At 31.0% G+C, this 15,754-nt stretch overlaps 1 protein-coding gene across 2 annotated transcripts in view; it reads left to right on the top strand.

Moving 5' to 3' along the window:
* The window catches only part of LOC114331199 (glyoxylate/hydroxypyruvate reductase A), a 31,290-nt gene that overhangs the window by 12,523 nt on the left and 3,013 nt on the right, over positions 1 to 15,754 (top strand). Inside the window, exons 3-5 of one of the 2 annotated variants that reach the window (XM_028280693.1) lie at positions 6,992 to 7,204; positions 14,301 to 14,458; positions 14,630 to 14,805. In XM_028280693.1, coding sequence (XP_028136494.1) covers positions 6,992 to 7,204; positions 14,301 to 14,458; positions 14,630 to 14,761 — 503 coding nt within the window. In that variant the 3' untranslated portion in view covers positions 14,762 to 14,805. The remainder of the gene's footprint in view (positions 1 to 6,991; positions 7,205 to 14,300; positions 14,459 to 14,629; positions 14,806 to 15,754) is intronic. The other variant, XM_028280695.1, reaches the window with a different exon arrangement.

Below are 15,754 nucleotides of genomic sequence, written 5' to 3'. Positions count from 1 at the left end.
ATTTCGATAGAGGCTACTTGATTGTAATATAAGTATTTCAGCAGTCTTATATCGTAGTGGTCAAGTCCTGCTGCCTGCAGGCAATCGAAAAGTGTATCATGTTGTACTCGGTCGAATGCCTTCTCGAAGTCGATGAAACAAACATAAACGTTCTTTCGGAATTCACAACTTTTTTGTAATAGAACGCGCATACAAAATAGTGCTTCTCTAGTTCCTAGACCATTTCTAAATCCAAATTGCTTATTCCCCATTCTAGTTTCGCACAGAAGGAATACTCGGTTTTGTATAATACGTAAAAGTATCTTAAGTGTGTGACTCATCAAACTGATTAGTCTAAAATCGCTGCATTTGGTGGGCCTGCTTTTCTTTGGTAATGTTATAAACAGTGACTCCAACCAATCATCTGGTATTTTTCCTTCGTTGTAAATTTTGTTAAAGAAAGTAGTCAAGTAGGTAATGTTTTCCTCATCCAAAAGTTTAAGTAGCTCAACAGGGATTTGATCTGGTCCAGGTGCTTTATTGTTTTTGGCTTGTTGTATTGCTTTTATGACTTCTCACTTCAGTATACTGGGATCTCTGTCTAATTGGTTGTCACAGGTAGTATTTGGAGCATTTTCTCGAGAAGCATCGTCAAAAAGGTCACTGATGTGTCTCTCCCATTCTTTGCACTGTTGTTCGTGATCACAAATTTTTCCGTCTGCGGTTTTAAGTACGTGAGCATTTTTCTGTTTTCTAATTCCGGAGGTATATTTAAGTTTGTTGTGGAGGTTGAAACTGTCATGCTTTTTTTGTCATGGATAATAGGCCACATTAAAGCACCTAAAACATATGACTTGAAACAACACAAATCAGATTTTGTATCAGCAGCAATAAGATGACTATCTACACATGCTCCCAAGCTGTTTTTCTCGATAGTCAGGAGTACTGAAATAGTTGAACAAGCTCAAACAACACAAATAAAATACAGACACATAGAGAGAAGGAAAATGACCTACTGACTAAAAATATTATCAGATGGAAGCGAGAAAGTGAAAGACCAAGGGGAAGACCTAAAGAGAGATGGCCATGACAGATATCAAAATCCTGAAAATGAGAAACTGGAGGGACATAAGCACAGATCGAAATGAGTGGAAGAAAATTGTAACGAAAGCCAAGTCATACAACAAACTTTGACAACATACAAGTGGAATGCGGAGTGATTCACCGCAATAAGTGAATTAGAGATATCTAAGTAAAAAGTGGCAAACATTCCATCAGGCATAAAAGGCATCAGGCTTGATGATGATGAATTTACACCATTAGTACACTTCGCGTCAAAAAAAACTGGTACACTTTTTTTCCCAATGTAAACCTGTGTTCAGACTGGACACAATGGCTCGTGAATCACGGCGTTATTGCCAGCACAGATAATGGAATTGCACTAAATCTAAATACAAAAAATAACGTTCAAAAATAATGGTGGTGAATCGTAAAACGGGCCATAGGTAACTCAATGTAAAATTCTAAACTGTCAAATTCCTGCTTCCCTAATCATTTTACAACAAAAGTCATGAGAAGCTATTTGTAGAGGATTAATGCCTGGTTGCACCAACAGATCTTAAGTTCCAGCTTAACTAAGCTCTACTTATAGATAGGCCCTCCTTGAGTATCACTTACGTTGCACCATAATTTTAGATTCTTATCTTATTATCAACTATATCTATTATTATATTATGGTATTCTTATTGTAATATATTATAATTATATTATATTAATTCTTATGATATTCTCGACTTAAGCTTAAGATCTGTTGGTGCCACCGGGCATAAAATCTGTATTAAAAACAAAAGCTAAAGTTGTTCTAGGATTTAAACACATATTCAACATTTTGAAAAATACCTACATTTGCCACAGTAGGTATGTGTGTAAAAGTTAGGCCCACGTTATTATTTACCTGATTCTTTGCACACTATTGACTGAATAAAACATCTTTATTATTATTACTTTCTCCTCAACTGAGGCTATCTTATCAATTTTATTATTTTTTAAACAAGAAATGATAAAATAAAAATTTTGACAGTTCAAATTGTCAATACATATTTATAATAACTTCACTGTGACCGAACGCAACCGATACACATTATGGTAATGTGTGTGGCCTAACTTTGGCGTATTTCTGTGAAAAATTATTATATTTTTACAAAATGTTGGAATATGTTGAATTCGTAGAACAATTTAAACAGTTGTTTTCAATACAGATTTCAATCCTCTAGAAATAGTTTTTATGTGTTGTGATATAAAATAATTAGGGAAGCAGGAATTCTACAGTTTAAAATTTTACATTGAATATGGCCCGTTTTCCAATTCACCATGCGGTATAAAATTTTTAGACAGGTATTATTTTTATCATTAACGTGTTCGATAACGACAACTGTTCAATCCACACAGCTTACCGTGTACGGGATTACCTTATGGAAAATAACATTGAAACTTTTCCATGACCCTCTAAAAGTCCAGATATAAATCCAATAGAGAACGTTTGGGGACTTATGGTCAACAAAATACAAAAATTTAATGTGATTCCCCAAAACAAGAGATCATTTGTGGACCATCATTGAAGAAACCTGGGAAAGCTTGGCTGAAGGTGAAAATTTAGCAGTAAATTTAATTAACTTAGTGCCCAGAAGATTACAGGCAGTTATTAATAATAATGGAGCTATGACAAAATATTAAGGGGAAAGGAGCAAAATGTCGCCTGTCAAAATTTTCTTTGTTTTAAATGTATTTTTTTTTTCGAATCCTGAGAAAACTAATAAGTATTTTTAAAAAATTTAAACGCAAAATGAAATATATTATATTACCGAGGGCCGAAACTGCCTTAGAATAAATAAAAAAAATTTTGAATGAAATATTTGCAATTAAACATCACCAAATTTTCTCTTTATTTTCCCCCTGTAACTTATTAAAATAAACATAGAAGTTTTCAGGGACTTTCGGCTTTCAGTAATAATGTAATCTTTCATTCTGCGTTTAAATTTTTCAAAAATATTCAGTTAGTCCATTCTTTCACGTTTTTTGCTCTAAATTTTAAAGAACCGCTTGGATTGACATGAAATTTGGCATACGTATAGCTTACATGTCAAAGAAAAAAGTGATATTGTGCCGATGTGTGCTTTTGCTCTGGGGGTGACTTTCACCCCCTCTTGGGGGTGTCCAAGTCCAAAAATATATGTCTAAAATAAGTCCGAAAATGGGTAAACTGACTAATTTTAAGTAACTTTTACTCTATAGAGCTTTTTCGCCAAGTCAACACTTTTCGAGTTATTTGCGAGTGAATATGTCCATTTTTCAGCAAAATAACCACACTTTTAGACGGTTTTTTGCAAATAACTCAAAAAGTAAGTATTTTGTCGAAAAAAACGTTCTTAGGAAAAATATAGCCTATAAAAAAGTAAAAAAAAATGGTGTACGCGTTAGGTCTCTGGATCTCGTAGAACCAGAGTTATAGCCAATGAAAAATAGATTCATATTCATTAAATTTCAAATAGAATATTTCGACGTGAAATATCCAAAAAATTAAGCACTTTTTGGGGAAAACCCATTATAACTTTTTAAAATGTTAAAAAATGTAAAAAAAAGCTTTATTTCTGTTTTTACAAAAAGTTTCTAGCATTAAATTTAAGCAAGTTACGCTCAAAATAAAGTTGGTCCCTTTTTGTTTTTGCAAAAAAAAAATCGGGAAGACCACCCCCTAATTAGCAACTTAATTGAAATTAATCGTTACCGCTCCACAAATTATTGTACTTATGTTGTGTTTATATGATCTGTAAGTTTCATCGATTCAAAGTGCTTATTTTTGAAAAAATTTGGTTTCAAAATAAAATTTTTAAAAATTAAATTTAAAAAAAAATATGCTTTTTTTTTCAAAATAACTTAAAAATTGTTAGATATACCAAAAATGTCGAAAAACAAAAAAAGTCAGATTTGCTTTTCTGAATATCATGTATTGTTTTGTTTTACTGTTAGACAAAAATTGATTAAGATTTGGTGTTTCTAAATTTGCATACATTCGTGATCAGTGACTCGTTCAACCCCTTTTAACTACAGCCCTTTCAATAATAAGGACTTTGAACCGATGAAACTTACAGATCATATAAACAATATATACACGAGTCAAGAAACTTGTGAAGTCGTAACGATTAAGTTCATTTAAGATATTAATTAGGAGGTGATTTTCTCGATTTTTTTACCAAACCCAAAAGGGACTAACTTTAATTAGCTTTATTTTGAGCGTAACTTGTTTAATTTTGATGCTAGAAATTTTTTTTATAAAACCAAAATGAAGCTTTTTTTAAACAATTTAAATAAGTTGTAATGAGTTTTCCCCGAAATGTGCTTCATTTTTGGTTATTTCACGTTAAAGTATTCCATTTGGAATTTGACGAATATGAACCTATTTTTCATTAGCTGTAACTCTGCTTCTAGTAGGTGTAGAGACGTGATATATACACCATTTTTTAAAATTTTTTACGGGCTATATTTTTGCTGAGAATGTTTTTTCGACAAAATTCTTACTATTTGAGTTATTTGCGAAAAACCGTCTAAAAGCGTGGTTATTTTGTTGAAAAATGAACATATTCACTGCCAAATAACTCGAAAAGTATTGACTTAGTGAAAAACCTCTATAGAACAAAAGTTACTTAAAATTAGCCAGTTTATCCTTTTTCTGACTTTCTTTGAACGAATATTTTTTCACCCCCAAAAGGGGGTGAAAACCACCCCCAGGGCAAAAGCACATATCGGCAAAATATCACTTCTTTTCTTTGACTTGTTAGCTATGTGTATGCCAAATTTCATGTCAATCCAAGCGGTTCTTTAAAATTGAGAGGTTTTGCAATATTTTACCGTTAAAGAACGGACTAATTATGTTTAAATGATTCGAAAAAAATTAATACATTTAATAAAACTCATTGAACATTTTGACAGGCGACATTTTCCACCTATGTCCTTAATATTTCAGCAGTTTCGAATTGTTTTGTAATACATAATATTTAAGTTCCACACTTGTTCACTGTAAAAGTTATTTATTTTGTATTAATTTCAAATTTTAATTTTTCCAGTGTGTTTTATTTATTAGTATCCCACAACTTTTAAGACTTTTGTGCTACACTTTACGAGAATCCCTTCACACTTCTCGATTTTAAATTAAACATAATAATTTAATGTCATGTCTAGAGTTATTATCTGTCATTCATGTCATACCTATCTGTCATAAATTATAATAGAACACGAATTAATTTATGGGTACTTAATTGAGATGATGGAACATTACAAAATTAATAAGAAAATTTTTTAGAATGCATGTTTAAATAAATGTGACTGACTAATCGAGAATGCTTGATGTTGTTTGTTGTTTTAATTTTTAGTAAACCTACTAAAAACTTGCGGTCTGCCGCACAGCCCTGCTTTTAGCTGGTTTGATATAATATTTTAGTTGAACTGGCAACGTTGCCTAGAAATAAGAATGACATATGTGACAAGACCAATTTACACAACTAGAAAAACATGATTTTCGGTTATAAGACTTGTACCAGTTTTTTTTTTTACTCGAAGTGTACATGACTTTTTTCATTTCTTGTTCCATATCCAAATATGTACATATACAGGGTGTTTCATTAATAATTGTCCATATAGTAACTGGAGAAACCTTAGCACAAAATACGAAGATTTAACCTAAAACACTTAAATAAAATGTGGTTCCTTACTGAGTTACAGGGTGTTTTATCTAAAAATGTAAAAACTATTTTTGCTCAGCATTTTAAAACTATTCGACGTATCCTTTTCATACTTGGCAGAAAGTATAGGTATTGTACAAACTACTAAATTATGCTAAACAAACGTTTCTGGCTATTACCAGAGGCGTACGACGGGGGAAAGTGAATGGTTGACCCTTTCCAAATTCTACGCCACTGGCGGAATTGCTACTTTAGTACAATTTTTGGATTCTCCAATACTTTTTATCAAAATAATATACTCTTCATTCGTAACGATAAGGTCATTAGTTTTCGAGATATTTAAAGTTAAAAATGAAACGACACGGTCATTTTGATTAATGTATTGTGTAGCTTCATTTTTAATTTCAAATATCTCGAAAACTAATCATTTTATCGTTAGGAATGAAGAGTATATTATTTACATAAGTATTGGAAAATCAAAAAATTACACTAAAATAGCAATTTCGCCAGTGGCGTAGAATTTGGGAAGGGTCAACCTGCCACTACCCCCTATCGTGCGCCTCTGGTAGTAGCTAGAAACGTTTATTTATCTTAATTTAGTAGGGTGTATTGTATTTACACTTTCTGCCAAGTATGATAAGGATACGCCAAATAGTTTTAAAGTACTGGGTACAAATAATTTTTAAATTTTAATCATATGAATCAAATCATAAATTAATCAAAATAACTTTGCCGTTTTTATATTTAACTTCAAATATCTCGAAAACTAATGACTTTATCGTTATCAATGAAGAGTATATTATTTACGTAGAAAGTATTGGAGAATATAAAAATGGTACTAAAATAGTAATTCCTTCAGTGGCGTAGAATTTGAGAAGGGTCAACCATTCACCATCCCCTGTCGTACGCCACTGGTAGTAACTAGAAACGTTTGTTTATCATAATTTAGTAGGGTGTATAGTAGTCGCACTTTCTGCCAAGTATGAAAAGGATACGTCGAATAGTTTTAAAATACTGAGCAAAAATAGTTTTTAAATTTTTAGATAGAACACCCTGTAACTCAGTAAGGAACCATATTTTATTTAAGTGTTTTAGGTTAAATCTTCGTATTTTGTGATAAGGTTTATCCAGTTACTATATGGACAATTATTAATGAAACACCTGTATACATACACCTTTAAGTTTTTCCATATTGTATTGGATATTCCATAACAGTATTGCGTAAATTTCATATTATTCTTGATCTTGAAGCTAAACAATTAATATATTATGTTTAGTGGCTAGGACGTTGAACTATATGGGTGCTGTAGTTTTTGGCTATGGTAGAAGACCGCACTTAAACCTTGAAGATAATCCTCATATATCGAAGTATTTTTCGAACCAAATGCTTCCACAGCTTTTGCGTGAATGTGACTATGTTGTTAATACTCTGCCTGAAACTCAAGAATCGAAATGGTTGCTAAATGGAGATATTTTAGAAAATTGTAAAGGTATGTATATTTATTTAGTTAGTGTATAGCATTTTTATTCTTTTGAATAAACTTATGGCAAGCGTCAATTAGCCATAGAAAAATAGTTTCTGGACGCCAATTACCAAGGACCGGAAAAAATGCACCAAAAAAATATAAAAAAATGCGCATTTTAATGCAATTGATTTGTGAAAAATATGCAAGAGCCTTTATGAAAAATGCAATATTAAAATGTATACTTGTCAAAATTATGTATATAATTAAAATTAATACTTGTCACTTTCGGAATTTTGGCGAAAAAATTATTCGTTACTCAATTTAAACTATATGTCAAAAATAATACGCAACAACGCAGTGCGAATCAAAACACGAAATGAACTTCAGCTTTTATAAACAAATATTAAAATCTAAATTTCTGTACCTGCTTATCCCCCTACAAAGAGCAAACAGGTTTTTACAACCAGGGCCGTCTTAACCATACACGGCGCCGGGGTGCAAGACTCATCTTTGCGCCCCCTTTTGTCAGAAGATTATATAGGTAATAGATACGCTAAAATTAAAACTAATTATGTTTGCTTTCTTTATTTATACAGGGTGGGCCAAAGAAAACAGTCCACCTCCATATTTGGCAGTAGTTATTAGATTTTAAGGAAATGCCGAAACAGGTCAATTTTTATTTTTAAATTACAATTTTTTGATATACATTTCATACTAGTGACGTCATCCATCTGGGCATGATGACGTAATCGACGATTTTTTTAAATGGGGATAGGAGTCGGGTGTGGTAGCTCATTTGAAAGGATGTTCAATTTTTTTTTCAGCAATATAAACTTTAATATTTTTATTCATACAGGATTGGCAAAAAAAATAATTTTTGGATTAAATTAACTGGCAGAAAAAGAAGAATCTATGTAATTTATTCAACTTAAAATACATTCTATTGCTGTCAGAAAATAGAAAAGCATGTTTATTTGGCAAATAAACATTGCTTTGCGCTTAATTAAATGTTCAAACTGCCAAGAGGTAGCTGGGAAGCTGTTTGTGATTTCATTTAAGCGAAAAGAAATGTTTATTTGTGAAATAAACATTTTTTTCTATTTTCTGACAGCAGTACAATGTATTTTGAGTTAAATAAATTACACATTCTTCTTTTTGCGTCATTTAATTTAATTCAAAAATTATTTTTTTGGCCACCCTGTATGAATAATAATATTAATGTTTATATTACTGAATAGGGAATTGAACACCCTTTCAAATGATCTACGCACGACCAATATTCCCATTAAAAAAAATGATCGAGTACGTCATCACGCTCAGATGGATGACGTCACCAGTATGAAATATATGCCAAAAAATTGCAATATAAAAATAAAAATCGAAATATTTCTGCATTTCCTTAAAATCTAATAACTACTGCCAAATATCGAGGTGGACTGTTTTCTTTGGCCCACCTTGTATATTAAAAAACATGGTTTCAGTATTCAAAAAAGATCAATCTTAGAAACTAGACCATATTTTTTAAAGTATTTCAAAGTCAACTTTTCTAGCTTTTAAGTTGGCAAAATTTTTATTGCTTCGGTGATATCTATTTTTACTTGCTTTTCTATATAGGTACTTATTAAAGCCAATTATTTTTGATCAATTTAAGTTTAGAAAAAGACCTATCTCCTTCAGCTGTTTATCTGGAAGTCGGAAGTGTTAAATATATACTTAGACATGTAGAAATATTCAGGAAAACGGAGAGTAAATTATTTTAGAATATAATATATAACTTAAAATATCGAGTGGAGTTGTGTCTATATTTTTAAAAATATTGGTAAAAATTCTATAGGCTATTGATTATGCATTTTAGAAAGGAACTACAACGTTAACGGGGTTTTATTGTTTCATATAGTCAATGAACCTCTAAATATGAAAAACCCGTGGAGTGCTACCATTTAAAGGGGTGCGTTTTTAAGAAAGGGGTGAATTAGTCCCTAGGCACAGGGCGAATTAGGGTTAGTTTTATACACTTTTGGTACAAACACATCTACAGGAAAATTGTTCCAGGTTACATTTACTATCGAAACATCACATCTTAAAGTCAAAAATATTTTTTTTTACAAAGATATATTTAAAAGAAAAGCAAGAAAAAAACACAAAAGATAGCCATTTTGATTTTTGGCCCATAACTTTTTTCCACAGGTATATAGGTATAAGCATTGCTCCATAGAAAAAAACTTCCATCATCACTCTTTAAAAGGACGTTTAGTAGAAGTCTGTGAGTTACAGTTTCCAAAATATAATTTTTTAAAGTTCGGCACTCACAGCGATTTAGGCCCATTTTCCTTGTTACTTCTGAAACATTATTCTGTAACTTTTTTCTACGTAGCTTTAGGTATATGCAATGTTACATTTGATAGGAAGAAAAGTCAATTACCTTTAAAATGGCCTATTGAAAAATTCTGTACGACTATTTGTTAAGCAAGATATGGTTGTTCAAAGTTTTATACTTTTTATGATTTTTGATATATTTTACGATTATTTTTAAATTTATCATTATACCTTTTTTATTGTTTATGTAGGTATATACATCGTCTAATAAAAAAGAAAGCTTATTTTATTTACTTTAAAATGGTGTATCGTAAACAATTCTGGGACCATTTTTAAACAAGATATGCTTTTTCAAAATGTGACATATACACATGCAATAGGTCCTACTAAGTTGAAACCCTATGTAAAACTTTTTTATTATTAACTTTATGAAAAAAAAATTCTTTATAAAATGCTCTGCATAGTCTAATACTTAAGATGCAGATGCAATCATCAGATATAACATTTTGTCAATAGTATACGAGGTATGTTAAAAAATATGAATTTCACTCAAGAGTAAAGTACCTTTATATTTCATAATATCGAAAAGTGTTATTAAGAAAAGTTATTTGGAACTAAAAATTATGTAATAATTTGCAATCATATTTTTCTAATTGGAAAAAATAAAAAAAAATTAAAATTTTTCTCAAATTACGGATACCCTTGGATATCCTACGGATATCTTGTTTAAAAATAGCATATAATTTTTTGCAATCCACCATTTTAAAGTAAAGAAAATAAGCTTTTTTTAATCCACAATGTATATACCTAAATGTACAAGAAAAAAAGTCATAATGAGAAATTTAAAAAATAATCATTAAAAATGTCAAAAATCATTAAAAGTATGAAACATTGAAAAAGCATAAATTGCTTAAAAAGAGCTGTGTAACCTTATACTGTAGACTATTTTAAAGGTAATTGACTTCTCTTTCTACTAAATGTACCATTGCATATACCTAGAAATACGTAGAAAAAAGGTACAGAACAATGTTTGCGAAATAATGGGGAAAATTGTCCAAAAATGCTGTGAGCGGCGAACTTTGAAAAATCCTATTTCGGAAACTATAAATAGGGAATTTCTCCAAACTTCATTTTAAAGAGGATGGATGGAAGTTATTTTTCGCTAAAGCAATGCATATACCTATATCTCTGCAGAAAAAAGTTATGGGGCAAACAACAAAATTGCTTTCTTTCGTGTTTTTTTCTTGCTTTTCCTTTGAATTATATTTTTGTAAAAAAAAATATTTTTGACATGAAAATGTAATTTTTCGATTGTAAATTTAACCTGGAACAATTTTCCTGTAGACGTGATTGTACTAAAACTGCAGAGAGCTCATCCTAATTCACTCTGGGCCTAGGGACTAATTCACCCCTTTCTCAAAAACGCACCCATTTAAATGGTAGCACTCCCCGGTTTTTTCTAACTTAGAGGTCCACTAACCATATGAGAAAAAAATCCCGTTAACGTTGTAGTTTTTTTTTTGCTCTCTTATTTTGAACATAATCAAGCCTATAACTCATGGAATAAATCTTCACCATCTACATATATCAGAGCTATTTCCAAGCGCTAGTTTTTTTTTTGTAAATTTAAACATTGTGTTGTTTTTTAAGTTTTCTTCGGAGTTTCTCCAAAACAATATACTTTCCATGAAAGAAAAATTATAAATTTCAAATCTTACAAGATGGTGATTCATTGTCACTCGACATTCAAAATTGGTCAAAATAGTATACGCGTCACCTTTTTGAAATTATTGTCGGAATAATCTAAATGGGTTTCATATTTCATTTCCATATCGTAGGTGTAGTAAGCATTAATAGCCTTTGTAAAACATATCGAAAGTGCACTTGTATGTTTTTGTTATTTGTAGTTTTTTTAAGGACAAAAAGCGTAAGTTTGAGCCTAGCAAGTTTTCAGCTTGCGCCCCTTGGACTTGGCGCCCGGGTGCCTCGCACCCCTTGCACCCCCGGGTTAAGACGGCCCTGTTTACAACCTATGTCAACTAATTGTTGTCCTACCGACCAAGTTATATTAGGGATTAGTCGGCTTAGTCCCAAAAATAGATAATAGAATAAGAATATTACCTGATTTAAACATTTTTCTTAAGAAATGGATTATACACAGTTATTGAATTTACGACTGATAATTTTTTAATTGGAAGTGAAAGTGAACCTTTAGGTAAGATTTAAAATATCGCATTAATGCAACTTTTCTGAATTTATCAAGAAAAAATGCAAAATGTTTGAAAAAATGCAACATTTTCTAATTTATCAAAAAAATGCAAAAATATGCAAAAAATGCAGATTGCATTTAATCCGGTCCTTGCCAATTACCTTTTCCGATATGGAGAGAGCTGTATAGACTAAGAACTGGCGTCTCATGATGCGCTCCTAAATTGAAAAGATGGGGATACCAGGAGGCCGATATTCGATATAGGGCTTTTCATCGATTGTCATTTGTTTCGAGCTTCTGTCATGTGTCACATAATATTAATATATCTACGTCATACGTCTTTGGTTTGTATTATTGTAGATACCAATAACGTATGTCGTAGATATATTAATATTATGTGACAACATGACAGAAGCTCGAAACAAATGACTCTGAATGAAAAACCCTATTGTGGCGCACTGCAGAGTAGCCATCACCTACTAACACGAACAAAAGAGAGACATGCACAAAAAATAGAGACAAAAGAGAGAGAGAAAATGTGTTAGAATAAATGTTATAAACCCACATAACAATGATGTTCGCATCATGTTCTAAGCATATACTACCAACATTCGTCGGAGTATATTCTTTTTAGTATATGTGTAGTACAAGCATAGCATCTACCTTAAAAAACATTATAAATTTCATATTCTTTGCATATACTTCAAAGTATATTCTCGTACCGAATATACTAAGTATATTCGTGTACGTAGGATGTCGGAATATTCGTAAAAGTTTATTCTTAGAATATACCTTTATCGAATATTCTTAACACATACTTATAAGTACATTCTTAACACATACTTATAAGTAGATACTTTTAAAATATCTTAAAAATAATTTGTATGTATAGGAAGTATAATATTAGCCTTATAGATTATCAACTTCGTTATTTTTTAGAATACATAATTAATAAAATTTATGTATGTAGGTAGTATTGGACGAATTTCATTTCAAAATTGTTGTAGGGTAAAAAAGTTTAAACATTAATTGTATTAACGTTTACATAGATACTATTAAAAATTCGTTTTCATAATTGAAATGACTTTACCATTTCGAGTTTATCATGAATCATTAGTATTTTTACATCCTTGGAATTTGAATTTAGGTACATTCAATTCAATAGGCCATTTCGCAGAACCAAAACGTGCCAAACTGCACAACCAAAGCAACCAAAGGCTTTGGCGTTGCCAACCGTCGAGTAAGCTTTTTCCGTCAACTTACCTTAAAAATTCTCACTTTTATAAAAAAAAAACTTCCCTCCTGTTTACAAAATCTGAGAAGATATGTTGAATTATTTTCAAATATTTTGATTTTTTCTTAATATTTTACAATTTGGACTGGAACAATAATTCCCTTTTGAGTTAACTTTTTCCCTTTATCACCTTTTATCACCTTTTATGTTGAAAATTCCCGCAAAAAGGGAAATTTCTCTCCGTTTGGCAACACTGACCACCGATTTTGTTATTCCACAATACATTCATAACCCCCCCCCCCCCATCATATTCTGACCATTTCTATTCTTACCTGAATGAATCACGGATAGGAAAAAACCGTAAAATATGAAACAGAAAACAGGCATTTCATTATTTCATTATTTGTATCATCTATGGATCTATGCAGTGTTAAGGATGAAGGCGAATGATGTAGTACTAGGACTAAAGAACACGCATAATCTGTTTATTTTGTTTGCGGTGCTTCAAAATACATATAATCTATTTTGATAACTCAATATTACTTAAGTAGGTAAGTACATATAAGTATTATATAAATTTTAGTTACTTATTATGCATAGTTTAGTTTAGCTAAATATTATATAATGATTTATATAAATAACTAAAATTTATAAATATGTACTTACTTTTTAAGTAATATTGTAGAATGTAGGTACTAACTACATTCTCATTTGCAATTAAAATATGTAAATAGATATTTGGTAGAACCAGTAGAACCTAAGATGAGATTAGGTGATACTGAAAACATACTTCTAAGCAATATAGCACTTGATAGCACTTTCTTAGAATATTCTTAAAAATATAATATTCTTCCCATACAAAGATGTGCGGTAGTACGCTCTTAGTATATAAATAGAAGGTTTATAGCACTTCCTTGGAATATTCTAAAAAGTACCTTCTTGGTATAAACTAAAAAGATGTGCGGTAGTATGTTCTAAGTATACACATAGAAGGTTTATAGCACGTCCTTGGAATGTTCTAAAAAGAACATTCTTGGTATATACTGAAAAGAAGTGCGGTAGTACATTCTAAGTATATACATAGAACGTTTAAGTACTGTAATGTAGTATATACTCAGTATCTGCTCTGCACATTCGAAATGGTAATTACGCACATTCTCAGTATATACTTTTTCTGAAAAGTATGTTCTATGAATCTACTAAGAACATGAAATTGTTATGTGAGAATGTGTATTATCACGGACTTACCTTTTTTTCTATCATTTGTGACGCACTGAAAAATGCTCATGAAAAGGACTTTACATATTTTTACGTCATAAGTCAATGTATTTCAGCCTTTGATGTCTTTATTATTATTTTAGATAAACAAGCTGTATTTATAAATGTTGGTAGAGGAACAATCATATCAGAAGAAGCATTAATAAAAGCTCTAGAGAACAAATGGATATCAGGAGCAATTTTAGATGTCTTTGAACAAGAACCATTACCGACTGAGAGTGCCTTGTGGCAAATGCCTAATGTAAGTGAATATTTGTTTATATTATTCAGACTTATTTTTCTTTACTAAGCTCTTCTCTTCTCTTCTCTTCTCTTCTCTTTTCTTCTTAACTAAAGTTCTTAACTTCTGACAGCTGATATTTTGTAAAGTATGTGTGTAAAAATGGTAATGTTATTTTTGCTTCTCTTTCAGGTGATAATTACTCCACATGTGTCAGCTTGTTCTCGGGCAAAAGACATAGCTCAACAGCTAAAAGACAATTTAGAATATTATAGGCAACATTTGCCAATCCCAGCTACTGTAGACTTCAGTAAAGGCTACTGAGGACAAAATATCCAAGGATGGGCAGCTGAAATATCTTTTACATAGTATGATGTTTTTACATACTATTGTATTACTATTGTTTTATTGTTACGTTGCTTTTTAACATATTTGTACAGTTTTTTGTTGTCTTTGTTATTTGCTTCTATTGCTTTCATTTGCTCTTAGCTTATAGTTTTGCCGGTTCCATATTTCCTTTTGTATCCATTCAGTTTACCAGCTGTTCCAATTTTTATCCATTTCATCCATGCTTATTTCTTCTATATGTTTTTGGCTTTGCATTTTTGACCAAACCACTCTTTTACCTTTGTCCTATTGTTTCCTCTGCTGCCTCTACTACTTACTACTCTTCTTTTGATGTTGTCGTAGTCAGTTTCTATATCTTCAGGTTTGATAGTTTGTAAGGTAGGTATAGGTAATATGGCCATGTACGGTAATATGGCCATCTAAAAAATTTCCTACTATCTTTATGTTTAAACGATAGAAATCTTGATATTAGCATAGTAATACACATTTAGTGCCGAAATTGTTAAACAGATGGTGCCACATTCTGTATACGTCAGAACAGCACGTCATTGTTGTGAAAACTCGCCATTGTAAAAGGTGGTTATTAATTCCAAAATTTTTAAAAAAATCTTAACTGGTTCTAATAGGTAAGTTTTTATTATATTAATTGTATTTACGGGTTTCGTAGACCTTAAAAATTATGTACATGTTCTTATTTTATTGTATAATTTTTGATTTATTATATTTTTTCGTAGACAAATATCAAAATACAGTGTTGAGTAATACGGCCAGGTGAAAAGTAGGGTTATATGGCCATGGCCATATTTATCTTCCTGTGGCCATATTACTCTACAATAAATATTTTGCTTGCTGTATTGATTGATTTTTATTGTTACAGAAATCAAAAATGCCCCAGTATCAGTGCAGGGGCCTACGAGGCAACTGGACTGAAGAAAATTTGGCAGCAGCTTTAAGAGCGGTGGAAAATGC

The sequence above is a fragment of the Diabrotica virgifera genome, chromosome 9, assembly GCF_917563875.1.
Source record: "Diabrotica virgifera virgifera chromosome 9, PGI_DIABVI_V3a".
Lineage (NCBI taxonomy): Eukaryota > Metazoa > Arthropoda > Insecta > Coleoptera > Chrysomelidae > Diabrotica > Diabrotica virgifera.
Note: the sequence above shows the minus strand (reverse complement) of the source record. Positions and strands in the feature narration are given on the sequence as shown.